General features: G+C 52.7%; 1 protein-coding gene across 1 annotated transcript in view; it reads left to right on the forward strand.

The window, feature by feature from the left end:
• The window catches only part of L1CAM (L1 cell adhesion molecule), a gene marked incomplete at both ends in the record, with an annotated part of 58,390 nt that overhangs the window by 14,784 nt on the left and 19,469 nt on the right, over positions 1-24,137 (forward strand). Inside the window, 12 exons of the mRNA XM_083881438.1 lie at positions 477-647; positions 1,774-1,885; positions 3,447-3,631; positions 4,754-4,885; positions 5,374-5,517; positions 8,496-8,607; positions 10,753-10,919; positions 12,100-12,259; positions 13,159-13,283; positions 15,457-15,558; positions 18,348-18,545; positions 21,354-21,424. Of these exons, the coding sequence (XP_083737564.1) occupies positions 477-647; positions 1,774-1,885; positions 3,447-3,631; positions 4,754-4,885; positions 5,374-5,517; positions 8,496-8,607; positions 10,753-10,919; positions 12,100-12,259; positions 13,159-13,283; positions 15,457-15,558; positions 18,348-18,545; positions 21,354-21,424 (1,679 nt within the window). The remainder of the gene's footprint in view (positions 1-476; positions 648-1,773; positions 1,886-3,446; positions 3,632-4,753; positions 4,886-5,373; positions 5,518-8,495; positions 8,608-10,752; positions 10,920-12,099; positions 12,260-13,158; positions 13,284-15,456; positions 15,559-18,347; positions 18,546-21,353; positions 21,425-24,137) is intronic.

Here is a 24,137-nt window from a genome sequence, read left to right on the forward strand (position 1 = left end):
GGATTTTTTCCCCCAGGCATTGTCCACATCGCCCAGGATGCCCGGGTGAGCACGGGGCCAGTTTAGGATCAGTTTTAGGATCAGATTTGGGGGCAGATTTGGGATTTTTTTCCCCAGGAATCGTTCACATCGCTCAGGATGCCCAAGTTACTTTTAGGGTCAGTTTTAGGGTCAGATTTGGGATTTTTCTCCCCCAGGCGTTGTCCACATCGCCCAGGATGCCCGGGTGAGCATGGGGCCGGTTTAGGATCAGTTTTGGGGTCAGTTTTAGGATCAATTTTAGGGTTTTTCTCCCCCAGGCATTGTCCACATTGCTCAGGACGCCCGTGTGAGCATGGGGCCAGTTTTGGGATGGGTTTAGGATAATTTTTAGGGTTTTTTTCCCCAGGAATCGTGCACATTGCCCAGGACGCCCGTGTGAGCATGGGGCTGGTTTTGGGATGGGTTTAGGATAATTTTGGGATTTTTTTCCCCAGGAATCGTGCACATTGCCCAGGACGCCCGGGTGAGCATGGGGCAGGACGGGTTCCTGTACTTTGCCAATGCCCAGGTCGGGGACAGTCACCCCGATTACATCTGCCACGCCCATTACCTGGGCCCCAGGACCATCATCCAGAAGGAGCCGCTGGACCTGCGGGTGACGCCCAGTGAGTGCCGGGGGACCCCGAAACACACCTTGAAATCCTCTGGGGACCCCAAAACCCGCCTTAAAATAACCCTGGGGATCCCCAAAACCCGCCCTAAAATACCCCTGGGGATCCCCAAAACCTGCCCTAAAATACCCCTGGGGATCCCCAAAACCCGCCCTAAAATACCCCTGGGGATCCCCAAAACCTGCCCTAAAATACCCCTGGGGATCCCCAAAACCTGCCCTAAAATACCCCTGGGGATCCCCAAAACCTGCCCTAAAATACCCCTGGGGATCCCCAAAACCCGCCCTAAAATACCCCTGGGGATCCCCAAAACCTGCCCTAAAATACCCCTGGGGACCCCAAAACCTGCCCTAAAATACCCCTGGGGATCCCAAAACCTGCCCTAAAATACCCCTGGGGATCCCCAAAACCTGCCCCAAAATACCCCTGGGGATCCCCAAAACCCGCCCCAAAATCCACCCCCAAATCCATCCCCAAAATCCACCGGGGGACCCCCAAAACCCGCCCCAAAATCTGCTGGGGGACCCCAAAACCTGCCCTAAAATACCCCTGGGGATCCCCAAAACCCACCCCAAAACCCACCCCCAAATCCATCCCCAAAATCCACCGGGGGACCCCCAAAACCCGCCCCCAAAACTACCAGGAGACCCCCAAACCCACCCCAAAATACCCCTGAGGGACCCCCAGACCTGTCCCCAAAATCCCCCAGGGGATCCCCTAAGGAGAAGCCCTTGGGGGGGGTCCCTCAATTCCCTTTTTGGGAAATTTCACCCCAAAATTATGGGCTGGGACTCCCCCAAAGACCCCCCAGAGACCCCCCCAATTCCCTCCCCAGGAAATTCCACCCCAAAATCCTGCTCTGGGACCCCCACAAAGACCCCCCTGATGAATTTGGGGGGCTCCTGATGAATTTGGGGGGGTCCTGGGAGGGATTTGGGGGGTCCTGATGAATTTGGGGGGTCCTGGGAGGGGTTTGGGGGGTCCTGATGAATTTGGGGGGTCCTGGGAGGGATTTGGGGGGTCCTGATGAATTTGGGGGGGGGGCCCTGATGAATTTGGGGGCTCCAGATGAATTTGGGGAGGCCCTGGGGGGTCTCTAAGCCCCTTTTTGCCCCCCCAGGTAACTCGGTGCAGTCGAGGAGGCCCCGCCTGGTGGTCCCCAGGGACCCCCAACCCACCCACGTGGCCCTCAGGGGGGAGACCCTGGTGCTGGAGTGCATCGCCGAGGGGCTGTGAGTGGGGAGGGGGCTCAGGGGGGGGTTTTGGGGGGTCCTGGGGGGATAGTGAGAGGTTTGGGGGGTCCTGGGGGGAGTTGGGGGGTCCAGAAGGGTCTTAAGGGGGTTTGGGGGGGGTTGGGGTGGTCCTGAGTGGTCCAGAAGGGTCTGGGGGAGTCTTTGGGGGGATCTGAGGGGGCTTTGGGGGATCCAGAAAGGACCTGGAGGGGCTTTGGGGGGTCCCGGGGGAGTCCCAAGGGATATCCCAGGTTTATCCCAGGGGGTCTCAGGGATTATCCCAGGACTATCCCAGATCTATCCCAGATTTATCCCGGGTCTATCCCGGTCCAATCCCATATTTATCCCGGGTTTATCCCGGGTTTTTCTCACTCCTGGGTGTCCTGGCAGAGGCTGAACACACCTGGGGCTATCCCAGGTTTATCCTGGGGGTCTCAGGGATTATCCCAGATTTATCCTGGATTTATCCCAGTCCAATCCCATATTTATCCCGGGTTTATCCCAGTTTTTTCCCACTCCCTGGGTGTCCTGGCAGAGGCTGAACACACCTGGGGGTCCCTGGGGCTGACTCAGGGATACCCCAGACTTATCCTGGGGGTCTCAGGGATTATCCCAGGATTATCCCACATTTATCCCGGGTTTATCCCAGGATTATCCCACATTTATCCCGGGTTTATCCCAGGATTATCCCATATTTATCCCGGGTTTATCCCGGCTTTTCCCCCTCCCAGCCCCACTCCTGGGTGTACTGGCAGAGGCTGAACACACCTGGGGCTGTCCCAGCTTTATCCCAGGGAATTCCCAAGGATCTCAGGGATTATCCCAGGGAATTTTCCCGGGTCTATCCCAGTCCAATCCCAGATTTATCCCGGGTTTATCCCGGTTTTTTCCCACTCCCAGCCCCACTCCTGGGTGTCCTGGCAGAGGCTGAACACACCTGGGGCTGTCCCAGGGATATCCTGTGGATCTCTGTGATTATCCCAGGATTTATCCTGGATTTATCCCAGGATTATCCCATATTTATCCCGGGTTTATCCCGGGTTTTTTTTATCCCTGGGTGTCCTGGCAGAGGCCGAACACACCTGGGGCTGTCCCAGGTTTATCCCAGGGAATTCCCAAGGATCTCAGGGATTATCCCAGGGAATTTTCCCGGATCTATCCCAGGATTATCCCAGATTTATCCTGGATTTATCCTGGGTCTATCCCGGTTTATTATTTATTATTTATCCCGGTTTTTCCCCCTCCCAGCCCCACTCCTGGGTGTCCTGGCAGAGGCTGAACACACCTGGGGCTGTCCCAGGGATATCCTGTGGATCTCAGGGATTATCCCAGGATTTATCCTGGATTTATCCCAGATTTATCCCATATTTATCCCGGGTTTATCCCGGGTTTTTTTTTATCCCTGGGTGTCCTGGCAGAGGCCGAACACACCTGGGGCTGTCCATGGGGCTGACTCAGGGATACCCCAGACTTATCCTGGGGGTCTCAGGGATTATCCCAGGATTATCCCAGATTTATCCCGGGTCTAACCCGGGTCTATCCCGGTTTTTCCCCGTCCCAGCCCCACGCCCTGGGTGTCCTGGCGCCGGCTGAACGCTCCGCTGCCCCCGGGCCGGGCCGTGCTGGACAATTTCAACAAAACCCTGAGGCTGCGCAACGTGTCCGAGGCCGACGACGGCGAGTACGAGTGCACGGCCCAGAACGGGCTGGGCACGGCCAGAGCCACACACAGCGTCACCGTCGAGGGTACTGGGATATACTGGGATATACTGGGATATACTGGGATGGGCACTGGGATATACTGGGATGGGCACTGGATTATACTGGGAGGGCACTGGGGGCACTGGGATATACTGGGATATACTGGGATATACTGGGATATACTGGGATGGGCACTGGGCTATACTGGGAGGGCACTGGGGACAATGGGCAGTCCCAGGGCACGGCCCAGAACGGGCTGGGCACGGCCAGAGCCACACACAGCGTCACCGTGGGGGGGACTGGGGGCACTGGGAGAGACTGGGATATACTGGGAGGGCACTGGGGGCACTGGGCAGCCCCAGGGCACGGCCCAGAACGGGCTGGGCACGGCCAGAGCCACACACAGCGTCACCGTCGAGGGTACTGGGGGCACTGGGGATACTGGTTATACTGGGTTATACTGGGATATACTGGGATGGGCACTGGGATATACTGGGATGGGCACTGGATTATACTGGGAGGGCACTGGGGACAATGGGCAGTCCCAGGGCACGGCCCAGAACGGGCTGGGCACGGCCAGAGCCACACACAGCGTCACCGTCGAGGGTACTGGGGGCACTGGGGATACTGGGATATACTGGGATATACTGGGAGGGCACTGGGGGCACTGGGCAGTCCCAGGGCACGGCCCAGAACGGGCTGGGAACAGCCAGAGCCACCCACAGCGTCACCGTCGAGGGTACTGGGGGCACTGGGGATACTGGGTTATACTGGGAGCACTGGGATGGGTGTGGGAGGAGGATTGGAGGCATTGGGAGGGACTGGGATGAGCACTGGGTTATACTGGGAGCACTGGGATGGGCACTGGGTTATACTGGGATGGGCACTGGGCTATACTGGGTTATACTGGGAAGGCACTGGGTTATACTGGGATGGGCACTGGGCTATACTGGGTTATACTGGGATGAGCACTGGGTTATACTGGGAGCACTGGGATGGGCACTGGGTTATACTGGGAGCACTGGGATGGGCACTGGGTTATACTGGGATGGGCACTGGGCTATACTGGGTTATACTGGGAAGGCACTGGGTTATACTGGGAGCACTGGGAGCACTGGGAGGGCACTGGGCCATACTGGGATGGCCCCTGACCCCCAGTCTCCCCAGCTGCCCCGTACTGGGAGCGCCGGCCCCAGAGTGGGGTGTTCGGGCCGGGGGAGACGGCACGACTGGACTGTGAGGTGGGGGGCAAACCCCGACCCCGAATCACCTGGAGCCTCAACGGGGTCCCCCTGAACGGTACGGGGGGGTTGGAGGGGTTTGGGGGGCTGGGGAGGGGATTTGGGGGAAAGTTGGGGGAGTTTGGGGGTTTTGGGGGGCTGGGGAGGGGGTTTGGGGGTGGTTTGGTGTCCCCGGGTGAGTTTTTAACTGTCCCCCGATGTTCCTGATGTCCCCAAATGTCCCCAAATGGGTTTTGGTGTCCCCAATGTCCCCATTTCAGAGTTTCCAGTCTCAAACCGCCGGGCCCTCCGGGACGGGGCGCTGGGCCTGTCCCCAAATGTCCCCAAATGTCCCCAAATGTCCCCAAATGACCCCAAAATGGATTTTGGTGTCCCCTGGGGAGGTTTTTGGTGTTCTCTGATGTCCCTAAATGGTTTTTGGTGTCCCCCAATGTCCCCAAATGTCCCCATTTCAGAGTTCCCAGTCTCGGACCGCCGGGCCCTCTGGGACGGGGCGCTGGTCCTGTCCCCCAATGTCCCCAGATGTCCCCAATGTCCCCATTTCAGAGTTCCCAGTCTCAGAGCGCCGGGCCCTCCGGGACGGGGCGCTGGTCCTGTCCCACCTGGAGCCCAACGACTCCCTGGTGGCCCAGTGTGAGGCCACCAACAGCCACGGGCGGCTGCTGGCCAACGCCTTTGTCTACGTCGTGGGTGAGTCGCCCCAAAAACACACCTGGGACCCCCAAAACACCCCAAAAAACACCCCAAAACACATCAAAAAACTGCCTGGACCCTAAAAAAACACCCCCAGGACACTGAAAACACCCCCGGGACCCCTGAAACAACCCCAGGAACCCAAAAACACCCCAAAAACCACCCCCAGGACCCCTGAAATACTCCAAAAACCACCTCATGGACTCCCAAAACATCCCAAAAACTCCCCCGGGGAACCCCAAAACACCCCAAAACCACCCCTGGGAACCCCAAAAACCACCCCTGGGAACCCCAAACACCCCCAGGATACCCCAAAACCACCCCTGGGAACCACAAAAACACCCCAAAACCACCCCCAAAACACCCCCAAGAACACTCCTGGGAGCCCCAAAAACCCTCCCAAAATCTGCTCAACCCTCTGGGACCCCGAGACCCCCGAAACACCCCCAAAACACACCCAGGACCCCCGAAACACCCCAAAACCACTCCTGGGACCCCCGAAACACCCCCAAAACACACCGGGACCCCCGAAACACCCCCAAAACACACCCAGGACCCCTGAAACACCCCCAAAACACACCCAGGACCCCTGAAACACCCCCAAAACACACCCGGGATCCCGAAAACACACCTGGGATCCCCAAAACACACCCGGGACCCCCAAAACCCACCCCCAGGATCCCCAAAACACCCCATAAACATCCCCATCACCCCAAAAACCCTCCCAAAATCTGCTCAAACATCTGGGACCCCCCAAAACAGCCCCAAAACCTGCTCAATTCTCCCCAAACCCCCCCCCCCCCCAAAATCCCCCTGAAATCTGCTCAGTTCCTGGGACCCTCCTGGGAACTCCCAAAACCCTCCCAGGACCCCCCAAAACCCGCCCCCAAAATCTGCTCAATCACCTCAGGATCCCCCAAAACTCCCCCAAATCCCCCCCGGGATCCCCCAAAATCCCCTCAGGACCCCCAGATTCACCCCCCATCACTGACCTCCTGATGTTTCCATGGGTACCCAGAGCATCCCTGAGCAACGGTTGCCATGGCAACGGTGCTTCCCCCCCCCCCCACAGGTGCATCCCCCTGGCTTTTGTTGCCATGGTGACAGCGTCGCCATGGTGACAGTTGCCATGGTGATGGTGTAGCTATAGTCATGATGTGGTGACCATGATGGTGTCACCATGGTGACCGTTGCCATGGTGATGATTGCCATAGTGATGGTGTTGCCACGGTGATGGTGTTGCCACAGTGACCATCACCATGGTGATGGTGTTGCCAAGGTAACAGTGTCACCATGGTGATGGTGTTGTCATGGTGACCGTTGCCATGGTGACGGTGTTGCCATGGTGATGATATCCCATGGTGACGGTTGCCATGGTGATGGTGCTGTCATGGTGATGGTGTTGTCATGGTGACCGTTGCCATGATGACGGTGTTGCCATGGTGATGATATCCCATGGTGAGCGTTGCCATGGTGATGGTGTTGCCATGGTGATGATATCCCATGGTGACGGTTGCCATGGTGATGGTGCTGTCATGGTGACAGTGTTGCCATGGTGATGATGTCCCATGGTCGCCGTTGCCATGGAGACAGTGTCACCATGGTGACCCTTGCCATAGCGAAGGCGTCGCCATGGTGATGATGTCCCATGGTGATGATTGCCATGGTGACGGCGTTGCTATTGTGATGGCGTTACCATGGTGACCATCGTCATGGTGACAGTGTTGCCATGGTGACGGCGTTGCCATGGTGATGATGTCCCATGGTGGTGATTGCCATGGTGATGGTGTTGCCATGGTGACCGTTGCCATGGTGATGCTGTTGCTATTGTGATGGCATTACCATAGTGACCATCGTCATGGTGACAGTGTTGCCATGGTGACGGTGTTGCCATGGTGATGATGTCCCATGGTGGTGATTGCCATGGTGACCGTTGCCATGGTGACGCTGTTGCTATTGTGATGGCGTTGCCATGGTGACCATCGTCATGGTGACAGTGTTGCCATGGTGACAGTGTTGCCATGGTGATGATGTCCCATGGTGGTGATTGCCATGGTGACCGTTGCCATGGTGACGCTGTTGCTATTGTGATGGCGTTGCCATGGTGACCATCGTCATGGTGACAGTGTTGCCATGGTGATGGCGTTGCCATGGTGACTATTGCCGTGGTGACTGTTGCTGTAGTGCCGGTGTTGCTGTAGTGCCGGTGTTGCCATGGTGACTGTTGCTATGCTGATGGCATTACCATGCTGATGGTGTTGCCATGGTGACAGTTGCCATGGTAACAGCATTGTCTGGGTGTGGTACCCACCCCCATGGCATCTCCATGGCAACCACATCCCCATGGCAACCGTGCCCCCCACAGCAGCCCCTTAGTGATGGTTCCCATGGCAACACCACCCTCCTGTGGTTGCTATGGCAACCAGTCCCAGCAGCACAGGGTACCTGTTGCCATGGAGACAGCGGGGATGCTTAGGGGGGGATTTGGGGTCCTGGGTGCAAATTTGGGGTCCCGGGGAGGATTTTGAGGTCCAGGGAGGGATTTTGGGGTCCCAGGATGCAGATTTGGGGTCTCAGGGAGGGATTTTGGGGTCCAGGGATGGATTTCGGATCTTGGGGATGGATTTGAACCCCTGTGGGGGATCAGGGTGTGAATTTGGGGTTCCAGGAGGGGACTTTGGGATCCCAGGGTGGGATTTTGGGATCCCAGGGAAGGATTTTGGGATCCCAGGGGGGTACTTTGGGGTCCCTGACCCCCTCAATCCCCCCAGAGCTGCCGGTGCAGATCCTGGGGGGGAAATTTGGGATCCTGGGGAAGGATTTTGGGATCCCAGGGGTGGATTTTGGGGTCCCTGACCCCCCCTACCCCCCCAGAGCTGCCGGTGCAGATCCCAGGGAGGGATTTGGGGTCTCAGGGAAGGATTTTGGGGTCCCAGGGGTGGATTTTGGGGTCCCTGACCCCCCTACCCCCCCAGAGCTGCCGGTGCAGATCCTGACCCCGGACTCGGCGCTGTACGAGGCCGTGGAGAACCAAACCGTGTTCCTGCACTGCCGCAGCTTCGGGGCCCCCGCGCCCGCCGTGGAGTGGTGAGACCAGAGTCACCCAGAACTGCCCCAAATCCAGAGAAATTCACCCCAAAACTGCCCCAAATTCACCCCAAATCCACCCCGCGCCCGCCGTGGAGTGGTGAGACCAGAGTCACCCAAAACTGCCCCAAAACTGCCCCAAATCTAGAGAAATTCACCCAAAACTGCCCCAAATCCAGAGATATTCACCCAAAACTGCCCCAAATCCAGAGAAATTCACCCCAAAACCGCCCCAAATCCAGAGAAATTCACCCCAAAACTGCCCCAAATTCACCAAAAACTACCCCAAATCCACCCCGCACCCGCCATAGAGTGGTGAGAGGAAATTCACCCAAAACTGCCCCAACACTGCCCCAAATTCAACTAAAACAGCCCCAAAACTGCCTCAAATCCAGCCCAAACTGCCCAAAACCTGCCCCAAATTCACCCAAAACTGCCCCAAATGCACCCCACGCCCGCCATCGAGTGGTGAGACCAAAGTCACCCAAAACTGCCCCAAATCCATCCAAAACTGCCCCAAAACTGCCCCAAATCCAGCCAAATTCACCCCAAATCCACCCCACGCCCGCCATCGAGTGGTGAGAACAAATTGGCCCAAAACTGCCACAAAACTGATTCAAATCCATCCAAAACTGCCCCAAAACTGCCCCAAATCCACCCCGCGCCCGCCGTCGAGTGGTGAGACAGCCCAGGACCCCAAAACTGCCCCAAATTGCCCCAAAACTGCCCCAAATCCAGCAAAATCCGCCCCAAAACTGTCCCAAATGCACCCCACGCCCGCCGTGGAGTGGTGAGACCAGAGTCACCCAAAACTGCCCCAAATCCAGAGAAATTCACCCCAAACTGCCCCAAATCCAGAGAAATTCACCCCAAACTGCCCCAAATCCAGCCAAAACCGCCCCAAAACTGCCCCAAATCCCCTCAAATCCCCTCCCCAAATCTTTGCTCTGTGCCTCCAGGTTAAGCCCGGCCCAGACCCCCGCCCTGCAGGACGATCAACCCCCCCCAAATCTGCCCCAAATCCCCCTCAAAACAGTCCGAAATCCCCCAAAATCCCCCTGAAATCGCCCCCAAATCCCCCCCAAATCCCCTCTCTGATCTCAGGTTTATCCCCAGGTTAAGACCAGCTCAAGAGCCGGCCCTGCAGGACCATCAAACCCCCCAAATCCCCCCTAAAACCCCCCAAAACTGCCCCTAACCCCCCAAAACCGCCCCAAATCCCCCCAAATCCCCCCAAAACTGCCCCTAACCCCCCAAAACCGCCCCAAATCCCCCTGAATCCCCCCCAAATCTCCCCAAATCCCCTCTCTGTCCTATCCCCAGGCTAAACCCGGCCCAAGACCCCACCCTGCAGGACCATCAAACCCCCCAAATCCCCCCTAAAACCCCCCAAAACTGCCCCAAATCCCCCCAAATCCCCCCAAAACTGCCCCAAATCCCCCCAAAACTGCTCCAAACCCTCCTGAATTCCCCCCAAATCCTCTTTTTGTCCTGTCCTCAGGTTAAACCCAGCTCAAGACCCGGCCCTGCAGGACGATCAGACCCCCCAAATCCCCCCTAAAACCCCCCAAAACTGCCCCAAATGCCCCCTAAACCCCCCTAAATCCCCCCAAAACAGCCTGAAATCCCCCCAAAACTGCCTAAATCCCCTCAGAATCTTATCTCTGTTTCCCCCCCAGGTTAAACCCAGCTCAAGACCCCGCCCTGCAGGACAATCAGACCCCCCAAATCCCCCCAAAACAGCACCAAACCCACCCCAAATCCCCTCTCTGTGCCCCCCCAGGCTAAACCTGGCCCAGGAGCCCACCCTGCAGGACCATCAAACCCCCCTAAACCTCCCCAAATCCCCCCAAAACTGCCCCAAACCCCCCCCAAATCCCCCCGAATCCCCCCAAATCCCCCCAAATCCCCCCAAAACTGCCCCAAACCCCCCCAAATCCCCCTGAATCCCCCCAAATCCCCCCAAATCCCCCCAAAACTGCCCCAAACCCCCCAAATCCCCCTGAATCCCCCCAAATCCCCCCAAATCCCCCCAAATCCCCCCAAAACTGCCCCAAACCCCCCCAAATCCCCCCAAAACTGCCCCAAACCCCCCCAAATCCCCCTGAATCCCCCCCAAATCCCCTAATCTCTGTTTCCCCCCAGGTTTAACCCAGGCCAGGAGCCGGCCCTGCAGGACGATCGCGCCTTCGCCTTCACCAACGGGACCCTCCGGCTGGGCCCCCTGGGCCGGGGGGACTCGGGGGGCTTCACCTGCCGGGCCCACAACGCCCACAGCAACGCCAGTGTCACCGCCCGCCTGGACGTCAGGGGTGAGGGACCCCAAACCTGGGCATGGGACCCCCAAACCCGGCTTGGGACCCCCCAAAACCAGCCCAAGACCCCTGAGCCCAGCATGGGACCCCTGAGCCTGGTCTGGGACCCCCAAACCCAGCTTGGGACTCCCCAAAAGCAGCCTGGGACCCCTGAGTCCATCTGGGACCCCCAAACCCGGCTCGGGACCCCCCAAAAACAGCATGAGGTCACTGAGTCCATCTTGGACCCCCCAGCCCAGCCTGGGACCCCCAAAACCTGGCTTAGGACCCCCCAAGTCTGGTCTGGGACCCCCCAAAACCAGTATGGGATCCCTAAACTCAGCATGGGACCCCCAAACCCGGCATGGGACCCTCAGAGCCATCGAGGACCCCCCCCAAGTCTGGTCCAGGACCCCCCAAAAACAGCCTGAGACCTCCCAAGTCTGGTCCGAGACCCCCGAGTTCATCTGGGACCCCCGAGGCCATCTAGGACCCCCCAAATCTGGTTTGGGACCCTCAAATCTGGTCTGGGACCCCTCAAATCCAGGATGGGACCCCTGAGGCCATCGGGGACCCCCCAAACTTGGCATGGGACCCCCCAAATCTGGTGTGGGACCCCCCAAAACCAGCCTGGGGCCACTGAGTTCATCTGGGACTCCAGAGTCTGGTCTGGGACCCCCCAAAACCAGCCTGGGACCCCCCAAGTCTGGTCCGAGACCCCCGAGTCCATCTGGGACCCCTGAGTCCATATGGGACCTCCCAAACCTGGCATGGGACCCCCCAAATCCGGGATGGGATCCCTCAAGAACAGCCTGGGACCCCCGAGTTCATTTGGGACCCCCCAAGTCTGGTCTGGGACCCCCCAAGTCTGGTCTGGGACCCCCAACCCCTCCTGGGACCCCCCCGACCCCCCATTTCCCCCCCAGGTGCCACCCGGATTGAGGTGCCCCCCCAGGGGGTGATGGGACCCCCAAATCCTCCCCAAACCCCTCCTGGGACCCCCCTGACCCCCCATTTCCCCCCCAGGCGCCACCCGGATCGAGGTGCCCCCCCAGGGGGTGACGGGACCCCCCAAACCCCTCCTGGGACCCCCAAATCCTCCCCAAATCCTCCCCAAACCTTTCCAGGACCACCCAAACCCTTCCTGGGACCCCCAAATCCCTCCTGGGACCCCCCCGACCCCCCATTTCCCCCCCAGGCGCCACCCGGATCGAGGTGCCCCCCCAGGGGGTGACGGCCAAGAAAGGGGAGTCGGTGACCTTCACCTGCCGCGCGACCTTTGACCCCGGGCTGGAGCCCCGCGGGGTCCTGTGGCTGCGGGACGGGACCCCCGTGCTGGAGACCCCCGACAGCGACAAGTGAGGGGGGACTGGGGGGTCCTGGGGGTCCCAGGAGGGTTTCAGTGGGATTTGGGGGTCCCAGAAGGGATTTGGGAGAATTTGGGGTGTCCTGGGGGGTTTCAGGGGTCCCAGAAGGGATTTGGGGGGTTAAGGGGGGTCCTGGGGGTCCCAGGAAGGGTTTGGGGGATCCTGGAAGGGATTTGGGGTGAATTTGGGATGTCCCAGGAAGGGATTTGATGATTTTTGGTGTCTCAGGTTCTCGGTGTCCGGGGACACGCTGACCGTGACCTCAGTGGACTATCAGGACCAGGGAGGATTTGGGGTGGATTTTGGGGGTCCCAGGAAGGATTTTGGGGTGTATTTTGGGGTTCCCCAGGATGGGATTTGATGATTTTTGGGGTCCCCCAGGTTCTCAGTGTCGGGGGACACGCTGACCGTGGCCTCAGTGGACTATCAGGACCAGGGAGGATTTGGGGGGTCCCAGGATGGATTTTGGGGTGTATTTAGGGATCTCAGGATGATTTTTGGGGTCCCCCAGGTTCTCGGTGTCCGGGGACACCCTGACCGTGACCTCAGTGGACTATCAGGACCAGGGAGGATTTGGGGTGGATTTTGGGGGTCCCAGGAATGATTTTGGGATGTATTTTGGTGTCTCAGGTTCTCGGTGTCCGGGGACACCCTGACCGTGGCCTCAGTGGACTATCAGGACCAGGGAGGATTTGGGGTGGGTTTGGGGTGGATTTTGGGGTTCCCCAGGATGGGATTTGATGATTTTTGGTGTCCCAGGTTCTCGGTGTCCGGGGACACGCTCTCAGTGACCTCAGTGGACTATCAGGACCAGGGAGGATTTGGGGTGGATTTGGGGTGTCCCAGGATGGATTTTGGGGTGTCTCAGGATGATTTTTGGGGTCCCCCAGGTTCTCGGTGTCCGGGGACACGCTGACCGTGGCCTCAGTGGACTATCAGGACCAGGGCCGGTTCCGGTGCCGCGCCTGGACACGACTGGACGCGGCCGAGGCCGAGGCCGAGCTCAGGGTCGTGGGTGAGACCCCAAAAATGGGGAGGGGGATCCAAAAAAATGGGGAGGGGAACCCCGAAAATGGGGAGGGGACATGAAAATGGGGAAAAGGACCTGAAAAAATGAGGAAGGGACCCCAAAAATGGGGAGGGGGATCCAAAAATGGGGAGGGGGATCAAAAAAATGAGGAGAGGAACCTCAAAAATGGGGAGGGGGGATGCAAAAAATGGGAGAGGAACTTCAGAAATGGGGAGGGGACCCTAAAATTTCCCCCATTATTTTTTCCCCATTTCTTCTTCATTTTTTCCCTATTTTTTCCATTTCCCCCCCTATTTTCTCTTCATTTCCCCCTTCCTCAATTTTTCCCGTATTTTTCTCATTTTCTCTTCATTTTATCCCATTTTTCTCTCATTTTCCCCGTCCATTTTCCCCCCTTTTCCCCCCCATTTTCTCTCATTTTCCCCCTATTTTTCCCATTTCCCTCCCATTTCCCCTATTTTTTCTTCAATTTTTCCCTTTTTTCCCCATTTTTCCTTATTTTCTTCTATTTTTTCCCATTTCCCCATTTCTCCTCCCCATTTCCCCCATTTTTCTCCTTTATTTCCCCCATTTCCCCCTCATTGTTCCCCATTTTTTCACCTATTTTCTCCCATTTTCTCTCATTTTTTCCCCAATTTTCCCCCATTTTTTCTTATTTTTTTCCCAATTTTCCCCCTATTTTTCCCAATTTTCCCCCTATTTTCCCCTATTTTTTTCCTTATTTTCCCCAATATATTCCCCTATTTTTCCCCTATTTTCCCCCTATTTTTCCCCTATTTTTCCCCTATTTTTCCCTATTTTTCCCCTATTTTTTCCCAATTTTCCCCCTATTTTTTCCCAATATTTTCCCCTATTTTATCTTCATTTTTCCCCTATTTTATCTTCATTTTCCCCCTATTTTCCCCCCTATTTTTTCCCTATTTTTTCCCAAATATTTTCCCCTATTTTATCTTCATTTTTCCCCAATTTCCCCCTATTTTTCCCCTATTTTTCCTCCAATTTTCCCCCTATTTTCCCCCTATTTTCCCTATATTTTCCCCTATTTTATCTTCATTTTCCCCCAATTTTCCCCCAATTTTTCCCTTATTTTCCCTTATTTTTTTCCCATTTTTTCCCTTATTTTTCCCATTTTTTTTTCTTATTTTCCCGCCTATTTTCCCCCCAATTTTTTTCCTTATTTTCCCCGATTTTTCCCCAATATTTTCCCCTATTTTTCCCCCTATTTTCCCCCTATTTTATCTTCATTCTTCCCCTATTTTCCCTCAATTTTCCCCCTATTTTTCCCTTATTTTTTTCCCATTTTTTCCTTATTTTTCCCAATTTTTTTCCCTTATTTTTCCCTTTTTTTCCCATTTTTTTTTCTTATTTCCCCCCTATTTTCCCCCAATTTTTTTCCTTATTTTCCCCAATATTTTCCCATTATTTCCCCCCCTATTTTCCCCAATTTTTTTCCTTATTTTCCCCAATATTTTCCCCTATTTTTCCCCTATTTTTCCCCTATTTCCCCCTATTTTCCCCCTATTTTCCCCCTATTTTCCCCCTATTTTCCCCCTATTTTTCCCCTATTTTTTCCCAATATTTTCCCCTATTTTATCTTCATTTTTCCCCTATTTTATCTTCATTTTCCCCCTATTTTCCCCCCTATTTTTCCCAATTTTTCCCCGATTTTATCTTCATTTTCCCCCTATTTTCCCCCTATTTTCCCCCTATTTTTCCCCAATTCCCCCCTATTTTCCCCCTATTTTTTCCCAATATTTTCCCCTATTTCATCTTCATTTTTCCCCAATTTTCCCCCTATTTTTCCCTATTTTTTCCCCTATTTTATCTTCATTTTCCCCCTATTTTCCCCCTATTTTCCCCCTATTTTCCCCCCTATTTTATCTTCATTTTCCCCCTATTTTTCCCAATATTTTCCCCTATTTTATCTTCATTTCCCCCCAATTTCCCCCCTATTTTTTCCCAATTTTTTCCCCAATTTTCCCCCTACTTTTTTCCTTATTTTTTCCCAATATTTTCCCCTATTTCCCCCCTATTTTCCCCCTATTTTTTCCCTATTTTTTCCCTATTTTTTCCCCCAATTTTCCCCAATTTCCCCCCAATATTCCCCCCCATTTTCCCCCATATTTTCCCGTATTTCACGCTGATTTCTCTCCCCCAGGGCGGCCGGGGCGGGTCCGCGGGGTGTCGGTGGAGGCGCTCGGGGAGCGGCAGGTCCGGCTCTCCTGGACCCCGGGCGAGGACAACAACAGCCCCGTCACCAGTGAGGAAACGGCACTCGGGGATTTGGGGGGATTGGGGGGAAATTTGGGGGGTTTGGGGGGTTTGGGGGGGTTTTGGGAATTTTTGGGAATTTTTGGAAAAATTTGGGGGGGTTTTAGGGGGAATTTTTGGGAAATTTGGGGAAAATTTGGAGGAAAAATGGGGGAAAATGGGAAAAAAATGAACAGAAAATGGGGGGGAAATGGGGGAGAGAAATGGGGGGAAGTGGGAGGAGAAATGGGGAAAAAATGGGGAAAAAATTGGGGGAAAAATGGAGGGAAAAGTGAAGAGAAAATAGGGAAAAATGGGAGAAAAATTAGGGGGAAATGGGGAAAATGGGGGGAGAAAATGGGGGGAGAAATGGGGGGGAAATGGGGAAAAATTTTGGGAAAAATGGAGGGAAAAGTGAAGAGAAAATAGGGGAAAATGGGAGAAAAATTAGGGGAAAATGGGAAAAAATGGGGGGAAATGGGAAGAGGAATGGGGGGGAAATGGGGGGGAAAATGGGGGGAAAATGGGGAAAAATTTGGGGAAAAATGGAGGGAAAAGTGAAGAGAAAATAGGGGAAAATGGGAGAAAAATTAGGGGAAAATGGGAAAAAATGGGGGAAAATGGGGAGAAAATGGGAGGAGAAATGGGGAAAAATGGGGAAAAAATTGGGGAAAAATGGAGGGAAAAGTGAAGAGAAAAATGGGGAAAAATGGGAGAAAAATTAGGGGAAAATGGGAGGAGAAATGGGGGGAAATGAAGAAAAAAGAGGGGGAAAATGGGGAGAAAATGGGGGGGGAAATGGGAAAAATGGGGAATATGGGTGGAAAAAGTGAAGAGAAAATGGGGGGAGAAAATGGGGGGGGAAATGGGGGGAGAAATGGGGGAAAGGGAAATGGGGAAAATGGGGGAAAATAGGGGGAAAAATGAAAAGAAAATGGGAAAAAATGGGGGGAAATAGGAAAAAAATAGAGGAAAATGAAGAGAAAATGGGGGGAAATGGGGGAAATAGGGGAAAACATAGGGGGAAAATAGAGGAAATTGGGAAAAAATGAAGGGAAGATGGGGGGGAATGGGGGGAAAAATTGGGGAAATGGGGGAATTTGGGGGAGTTTGGGAAATTTTGGGAATTTTTGGAAAAATTTGGAGGTATTTGGGAGGAATTTTGTGGGGGTTTAGGGGGAGATTTGGGGGAAATTTGGGGGTGTTTTGGAGGAAAAATGGGGAAAAAATGGGGAAGTTTGGGATTTGGGGATTTCAGGGATTTGGAATTCGGGAATTTTGGATTTTTTTTTTTTTAACCCTTTCCTCCCCGCAGAGTTCCTGGTGGAGCAGGAGTTTGAGATTTTGGGGATTTTGGGATTTTGGGAATTTTGGGATTTGGGGCATTTCAGGGTTTGGAATTTGGGAAATTCAGGATTTTAGGGACCCAATTTAACCCTTTCCTCCCCGCAGAGTTTGCAGTGGAGCAGAAATTTGGGATTTTGGGGCATTTCAGAATTGGGAATTTTTAGGATTTTAAGTTAATTTTTAACCCTTTCCTGCCCGCAGAGTTGGTGATGGAGCAGGAGGGGGGGATTTGGGGAATTTCAGGGTTTGGAATTTGGAAATTTTGGTGATTTTAGGGTCTCATTTTAACCCTTTCCTGCCCGCAGAGTTCCTGGTGGAGCAGGAGGAGGAATTTGGGATTTTGGGGCATTTCAGGATTGGGAATTTGGGGAATTTCAGTTAATTTTTAACCCTTTCCTGCCCGCAGAGTTCCTGGTGGAGCAGGAGGAGGAATTGGAATTTGGGATTTGGGAATTTCAGGGATTTGGGAATTCCATGGATTTGGGATTTTGGAATTTGGGGATTTCAGGGTTTGGATTTTAGGGATTTTGGGGATTTTGGGATTTGGGGAATTCCAGGGATTTGGATTTTGGGAAATTTGGTATTTGGGCATTTCAGGGTTTTGGAATTTGGAAATTTTGGGAATTTTTGGACCCATTTTAACCCTTTCCTCTCCACAGAGCAGGAGGAGGGTGAATTTGGAATTTGGGCATTTCAGAATTGGGAATTTGGGGATTTTCAGTTAATTTTTAACCCTTTCCTGCCCGCAGAGTTCCTGGTGGAGCAGGAGGAGGAATTTGGGGATTTCAGGGTTTGGAATTTGGAAATTTCGGGAATTTTAGGACCCATTTTAACCCTTTCCTGCCCGCAGAGTTGGTGGTGGATCAGGAGGAGATTTGGGGCATTTCAGAATTGGGAATTTTGGGATTTTCAGTTAATTTTTAACCCTTTCCTCCCCGCAGAGTTGGTGGTGGAGCAGGAGGAAGGGAATTCAGGATTTCAGGCATTTGGAATTCGGGAATTTTTAGGATTTTCTGACCCATTTTAACCCTTTCCTGCCCGCAGAGTTGGTGGTGGAGCAGGAGGGGATTTGGGGCATTTCAGGCATTTGGAATTCGGGAATTTTTAGGATTCTCTAACCCAATTTAACCCTCTCCTCCCCGCAGAGTTGGTGGTGGAGCAGGAGGAGATTTGGGGCATTTCAGGGTTTGGAATTCGGGAATTTTTAGGATTTTCTGACCCACTTTAACCCTTTCCTCCCCGCAGAGTTGGTGGTGGAGCAGGAGGAGGAGATTTGGGGTATTTCAGGCATTTGGAATTCGGGAATTTTCAGGATTTTCTGACCCACTTTAACCCTTTCCTCCCCGCAGAGTTGGTGGTGGAGCAGGAGGAGGGGAATTTAGGATTTCAGGCATTTGGAATTCGGGAATTTTCAGGATTTTCTGACCCACTTTAACCCTCTCCTCCCCGCAGAGTTGGTGGTGGAGCAGGAGGAGGGGATTTTCTCGCCGGGCCGGTTCCAGGAGGTGCTGACGGTGCCGGGGGGGCGGCGCTGGGCTCAGCTGGGGCTGTCCCCGTACGGCCGGTACCGGTTCAGGGTCCTGGCGGTCAATGGATACGGGAGGGGAGAGCCCAGCGAGCCCAGCGAGGCCGTCAGCACTGAACCTGCTGGTGAGAGACAAAAAAATCCCATAAAATGTCCTAAATCCCAAAAAAATCCCATTAAATTAGCCCAAAATACCATTAAATTACCCCAAAATCCCATTAAATTACCCCAAAATGTCCTAAACCACAAAAAAATCCCATTAAATGACTCAAAAATATCCTAAATCCCCCCCAAAAAATGTGTTAAATTACCCCAAAAAATCCCTTTAAATTATGCCCCAAAAAATCCCATTAAATTACCCCCCAAAAATCCCATTAAATTACCCCAAAATCCCATTAAATTACCCCAAAAATCCCATTAAATTACCCCAAAAATCCCATTAAATTAGCCCAAAATCCCATTAAATTAGCCCAAAATCCCATTAAATTACCCCAAAATACCATTAAATTAGCCCAAAATGTCCTAAACCACAAAAAATCCCATTAAATTAGCCCAAAATCCCATTAAATTAGCCCAAAATCCCATTAAATTACCCCCCAAAAATCCCATTAAATTACCCCAAAAATCCCATTAAATTACCCCAAAATCCCATTAAATTAGCCCAAAATCCCATTAAATTACCCCAAAATCCCATTAAATTAGCCCAAAATGTCCTAAACCACAAAAAAATCCCATTAAATGACTCAAAAATATCCTAAATCCCCCCAAAAATGTGTTAAATTACCCCAAAAAATCCCTTTAAATTATGCCCAAAAAATCCCATTAAATTACCCCCCAAAAATCCCATTAAATTACCCCAAAAATCCCATTAAATTACCCCAAAAATCCCATTAAATTACCCCAAAAATCCCATTAAATTACCCCAAAAATTCCATTAAATTACCCCCAAAATCCCATTAAATTACCCCAAAATCCCATTAAATTACCCCAAAAATCCCATTAAATTACCCCAAAATCCCATTAAATTACCCCAAAATCCCATTAAATTAGCCCAAAATCCCATTAAATCAGCCCAAAATCCCATTAAATTACCCCAAAATACCATTAAATTACCCCAAAATCCCATTAAATTACCCCAAAAATCCCATTAAATTACCCCAAAATCCCATTAAATTACCCCCCAAAAATCCCATTAAATTACCCCAAAATCCCATTAAATTACCCCAAAATACCATTAAATTACCCCAAAATCCCATTAAATTACCCCAAAAATCCCATTAAATTACCCCAAAAATCCCATTAAATTACCCCAAAAATTCCATTAAATTACCCCCAAAATCCCATTAAATTACCCCAAAATCCCATTAAATTACCCCAAAAATCCCATTAAATTACCCCAAAATCCCATTAAATTACCCCCCAAAAATCCCATTAAATTAGCCCAAAATCCCATTAAATCAGCCCAAAATCCCATTAAATTACCCCAAAATACCATTAAATTACCCCAAAATCCCATTAAATTACCCCAAAATCCCATTAAATTACCCCAAAAATCCCATTAAATTACCCCAAAATCCCATTAAATTACCCCCCAAAAATCCCATTAAATTACCCCAAAATCCCATTAAATTACCCCAAAATACCATTAAATTACCCCAAAATCCCATTAAATTACCCCAAAATACCATTAAATTACCCCAAAATGTCCTAAACCACAAAAAAATCCCATTAAATGACTCAAAAATATCCTAAATCCCCCCCAAAAAATGTGTTAAATTACCCCAAAAAATCCCTTTAAATTACGCCCAAAAAAACCCATTAAATTACCCCCCAAAAATCCCATTAAATTACCCCAAAAATCCCATTAAATTACCCCAAAATCCCATTAAATTACCCCCCAAAAATCCCATTAAATTACCCCAAAATCCCATTAAATTAGCCCAAAATCCCATTAAATCAGCCCAAAATCCCATTAAATTACCCCAAAATCCCATTAAATTACCCCCCAAAAATCCCATTAAATTACCCCCAAAATCCCATTAAATTACCCCAAAATCCCATTAAATTACCCCAAAAATCCCATTAAATTACCCCAAAATCCCATTAAATTACCCCAAAATGTCCTAAACCACAAAAAAATCCCATTAAATGACTCAAAAATATCCTAAATCCCCCCAAAAAATGTGTTAAATTACCCCAAAAAATCCCTTTAAATTATGCCCAAAAAAATCCCATTAAATTACCCCCCAAAAATCCCATTAAATTACCCCAAAATCCCATTAAATTACCCCAAAATCCCATTAAATTACCCCAAAATGTCCTAAACCACAAAAAAATCCCATTAAATGACTCAAAAATATCCTAAATCCCCCCAAAAAATGTGTTAAATTACCCCAAAAAATCCCTTTAAATTATGCCCAAAAAAATCCCATTAAATTACCCCCCAAAAATCCCATTAAATTACCCCAAAATCCCATTAAATTACCCCAAAAATCCCATTAAATTACCCCCCAAAAATCCCATTAAATTACCCCAAAATCCAAAAAATCCTATTAAAATACCCCCCAAAAATATCGCAACTATCCCCCAAATATCCTCAAGTAATAATAACAAATTATTATTGTTATTGTTATTATTATTATTAATAATAATAATAATAACAAAGTAACAATAACCCTGAGCCCAGTGAGGCCGTCAGTACTGAACCCGCTGGTGAGAGACAAAAAAAATCCCATAAAATGTCCTAAATCCCCAAAAAAAAATCCTGTAAAAATATCCTAAATTACCCCAAAAATATCCTAAACACTCCCTGACCCGTTTTTGGGACTCCCTGACCCATTTTTTGGGATCCCAGACTCATTTCTGGGACTTCCTGACCCATTTTTGGGGGTCCCTGACCCGTTTTTTGGGGGTCTCCCCCCCTTTTCCCGCAGCCCCGGAGCGATACCCGATGGGGGTCAAGGGGGAGGGGAACGAGACCAACAACCTGGTGATCACCTGGGAGGTACGGGGGGTCTGGGGGGTCCTGGGGGAATTTGGGGAGGTCTGGGAGGGATTTGGGGGGTCCTGGGGGAATTTTGGGGGGTCTGGGAGGGATTTGGGGGGTCCTGGGGGAATTTTGGGGGGTCTGGGAGGGATTTGGGGGGTCCTGGGGGAATTTGGGGAGGTCTGGGAGGGATTTGGGGGGTCCTGGGGGAATTTTGGGAGGTCTGGGAGGGATTTGGGGGGTCCTGGGGGGAATTTTGGGGGGTCTGTGGGGATTTTGGGGAGTCCTGGGGGGAATTTGGGGGGTCCTGGGGGAATTTTGGGGGGTCCCAGGGGGATTTTGGGGATCCCCGACCCTTTTTGGGGGGTCCTGGGGTCGTTGGGGAGGGGTCCTGGGGGAATTTTGGGGTGGGTTTGAGTGTCCTGGGGGGATTTTGGGGATCCCCAACCCTTTTTTGGGGGTCCTGGGTGGTTGGGGAGGGGTCCTGGGGGGATTTTGGGGGATCCTGGGGGGGTTTGGGGGAAGTTTGGGGGGCTCAGAAGGGATTTGGGGGGTTCTGGGAGCCTTTGGGGGATCCTGGGGGGGATTTTGGGGTCTCTGACCCTTTTTGGGGAATCCCAGGGGGGATTTTGGGGGTCCCTGACCCTTTTTGGGGAGTCCTAAGGGTTTGGAGGATGTCCCGAGGGGATCTGGGGGGTCTCCTACCCTTTTTGAGGGGTCCTGGGGGGCTTTTTGGGGTCCTGGAGGGATTTGGGGGTTTGTTTGGGGGGTTCTGACAAGGTTTGGGGGGCTCAGAAGGGATTTGGGGTGGGTTTGGGGGGTCCTGGGGGATTTTGGGGGCTCCTGGGAGCCTTTGGGGGGTCCCCGACCCTTTTTGGGGGGTCCTGGGGGATTTGAGGGGACTCAGAAGGGATTTGGGGTGGGTTTGGGAGGTCCTGGGGGGGATTTTGGAGGTCCCTGACCCTTTTTGGGGGGGTCCTGGGTTGTTGGGGAGGAGTCCTGAGGTGATTTTTGGGGGGTCCTGCGGGGATTTTGGGGGTCTCTGACCCTGACTGGGGGGTCCTGGGGGGTTTTGGGGGGTCCTGGGGGGGATTTTATGGGTCCCTGACCCTTTTTGGGGGGTCCTGGGGGGGATTTGTGGGGCCGGATTTTGGGGTTCAGGGGCTGATTTCAGGCCGGATTTTGGGGATTTTGGGGCCAGATTTTTGGGGTTCAGGGCTGATTTCAGGCCGGATTTTGGGGTTCAGGGCTGTATTTAGGACTGGATTTTGGAGTTCAGGGATAATTTTGGGGTGTTTTCCCCCCCAGACCCTTCCCCCCGGGGACTGGAACTGCCCCAGCTCCGGTACCGGGTGCAGTGACCGGGATTTGGGGTCTCTATTTAGGATCTCTATTTAAGGCTATATCAGGGCTGTATTTATGGGATTTTGGGGTCAGATTTTTGGGGTTCAGGGATGATTTTCCCCCCCAGACTCTCCCCCCCGGGGACTGGAACGCCCCCCAGCTCCGGTACCGGGTGCAGTGACCGGATTTGGGGTTCAGGGCTGTATTTAGGGGTTCAGGGCTGTATTTAGGGTTGGATTTTGGGGTTCAGGGATGATTTTTCCCCCCCAGGCTCTCCCCCCGGGGACTGGAACGCCCCCCAGCTCCGGTACCGGGTGCAGTGACCGGGATGGGGTTCAGGGCTGGATTTTGGGGATTTTGGGGTCAGATTTTTGGGGTTCAGGGATGATTTTTCCCCCCAGGCTCTGCCCCCCGGGGACTGGAACTGCCCCAGCTCCGGTACCGGGTGCAGTGACAGGATTTGGGGTCTCTATTTAGGATCTCTATTTAAGGCTATATTTGGGGCTGGATTTTGGGGTTCAGGGCTGGATTTAGGGTATTTTAGGGATAATTTTGGGGTGCTTTCCCCCCCAGGCGCTGCCCCCCGGGGACTGGAACGCCCCCCAGCTCCGGTCCCGGGTGCAGTGACAGGATTTGGGGTTCAGGGCTGGATTTAGGGGTTCAGGGCTGTATTTAGGGTTGGATTTTGGGGTTCAGGGATGATTTTTCCCCCCCAGGCGCTGCCCCCCGGGGACTGGAACTGCCCCAGCTCCGGTACCGGGTGCAGTGACCGGGATTTGGGGTCTCTATTTAGGATCTCTATTTAAGGCTATATCAGGGCTGTATTTATGGGATTTTGGGGTCAGATTTTTGGGGTTCAGGGATGATTTTCCCCCCCAGACTCTCCCCCCCGGGGACTGGAACGCCCCCCAGCTCCGGTACCGGGTGCAGTGACCGGATTTGGGGTTCAGGGCTGTATTTAGGGGTTCAGGGCTGGATTTAGGGTTGGATTTTGGGGTTCAGGGATGATTTTTCCCCCCCAGACTCTGCCCCCCGGGGACTGGAACGCCCCCCAGCTCCGGTACCAGTGCAGTGACCGGGATGGGGTTCAGGGCTGGATTTTGGGGATTTTGGGGTCAGATTTTTGGGGTTCAGGGATGATTTTTCCCCCCAGGCTCTGCCCCCCGGGGACTGGAACTGCCCCAGCTCCGGTACCGGGTGCAGTGACCGGATTTGGGGTTCAGGGCTGTATTTAGGGGTTCAGGGCTGGATTTAGGGTTGGATTTTGGGGTTCAGGGATGATTTTTCCCCCCCAGGCTCTCCCCCCCGGGGACTGGAACGCCCCCCAGCTCCGGTACCGGGTGCAGTGACCGGATTTGGGGTTCAGGGCTGTATTTAGGGGTTCAGG

Source organism: Zosterops lateralis (assembly GCF_965231275.1).
Source record: "Zosterops lateralis genome assembly, chromosome: 33".
Taxonomy (NCBI): domain Eukaryota; kingdom Metazoa; phylum Chordata; class Aves; order Passeriformes; family Zosteropidae; genus Zosterops; species Zosterops lateralis.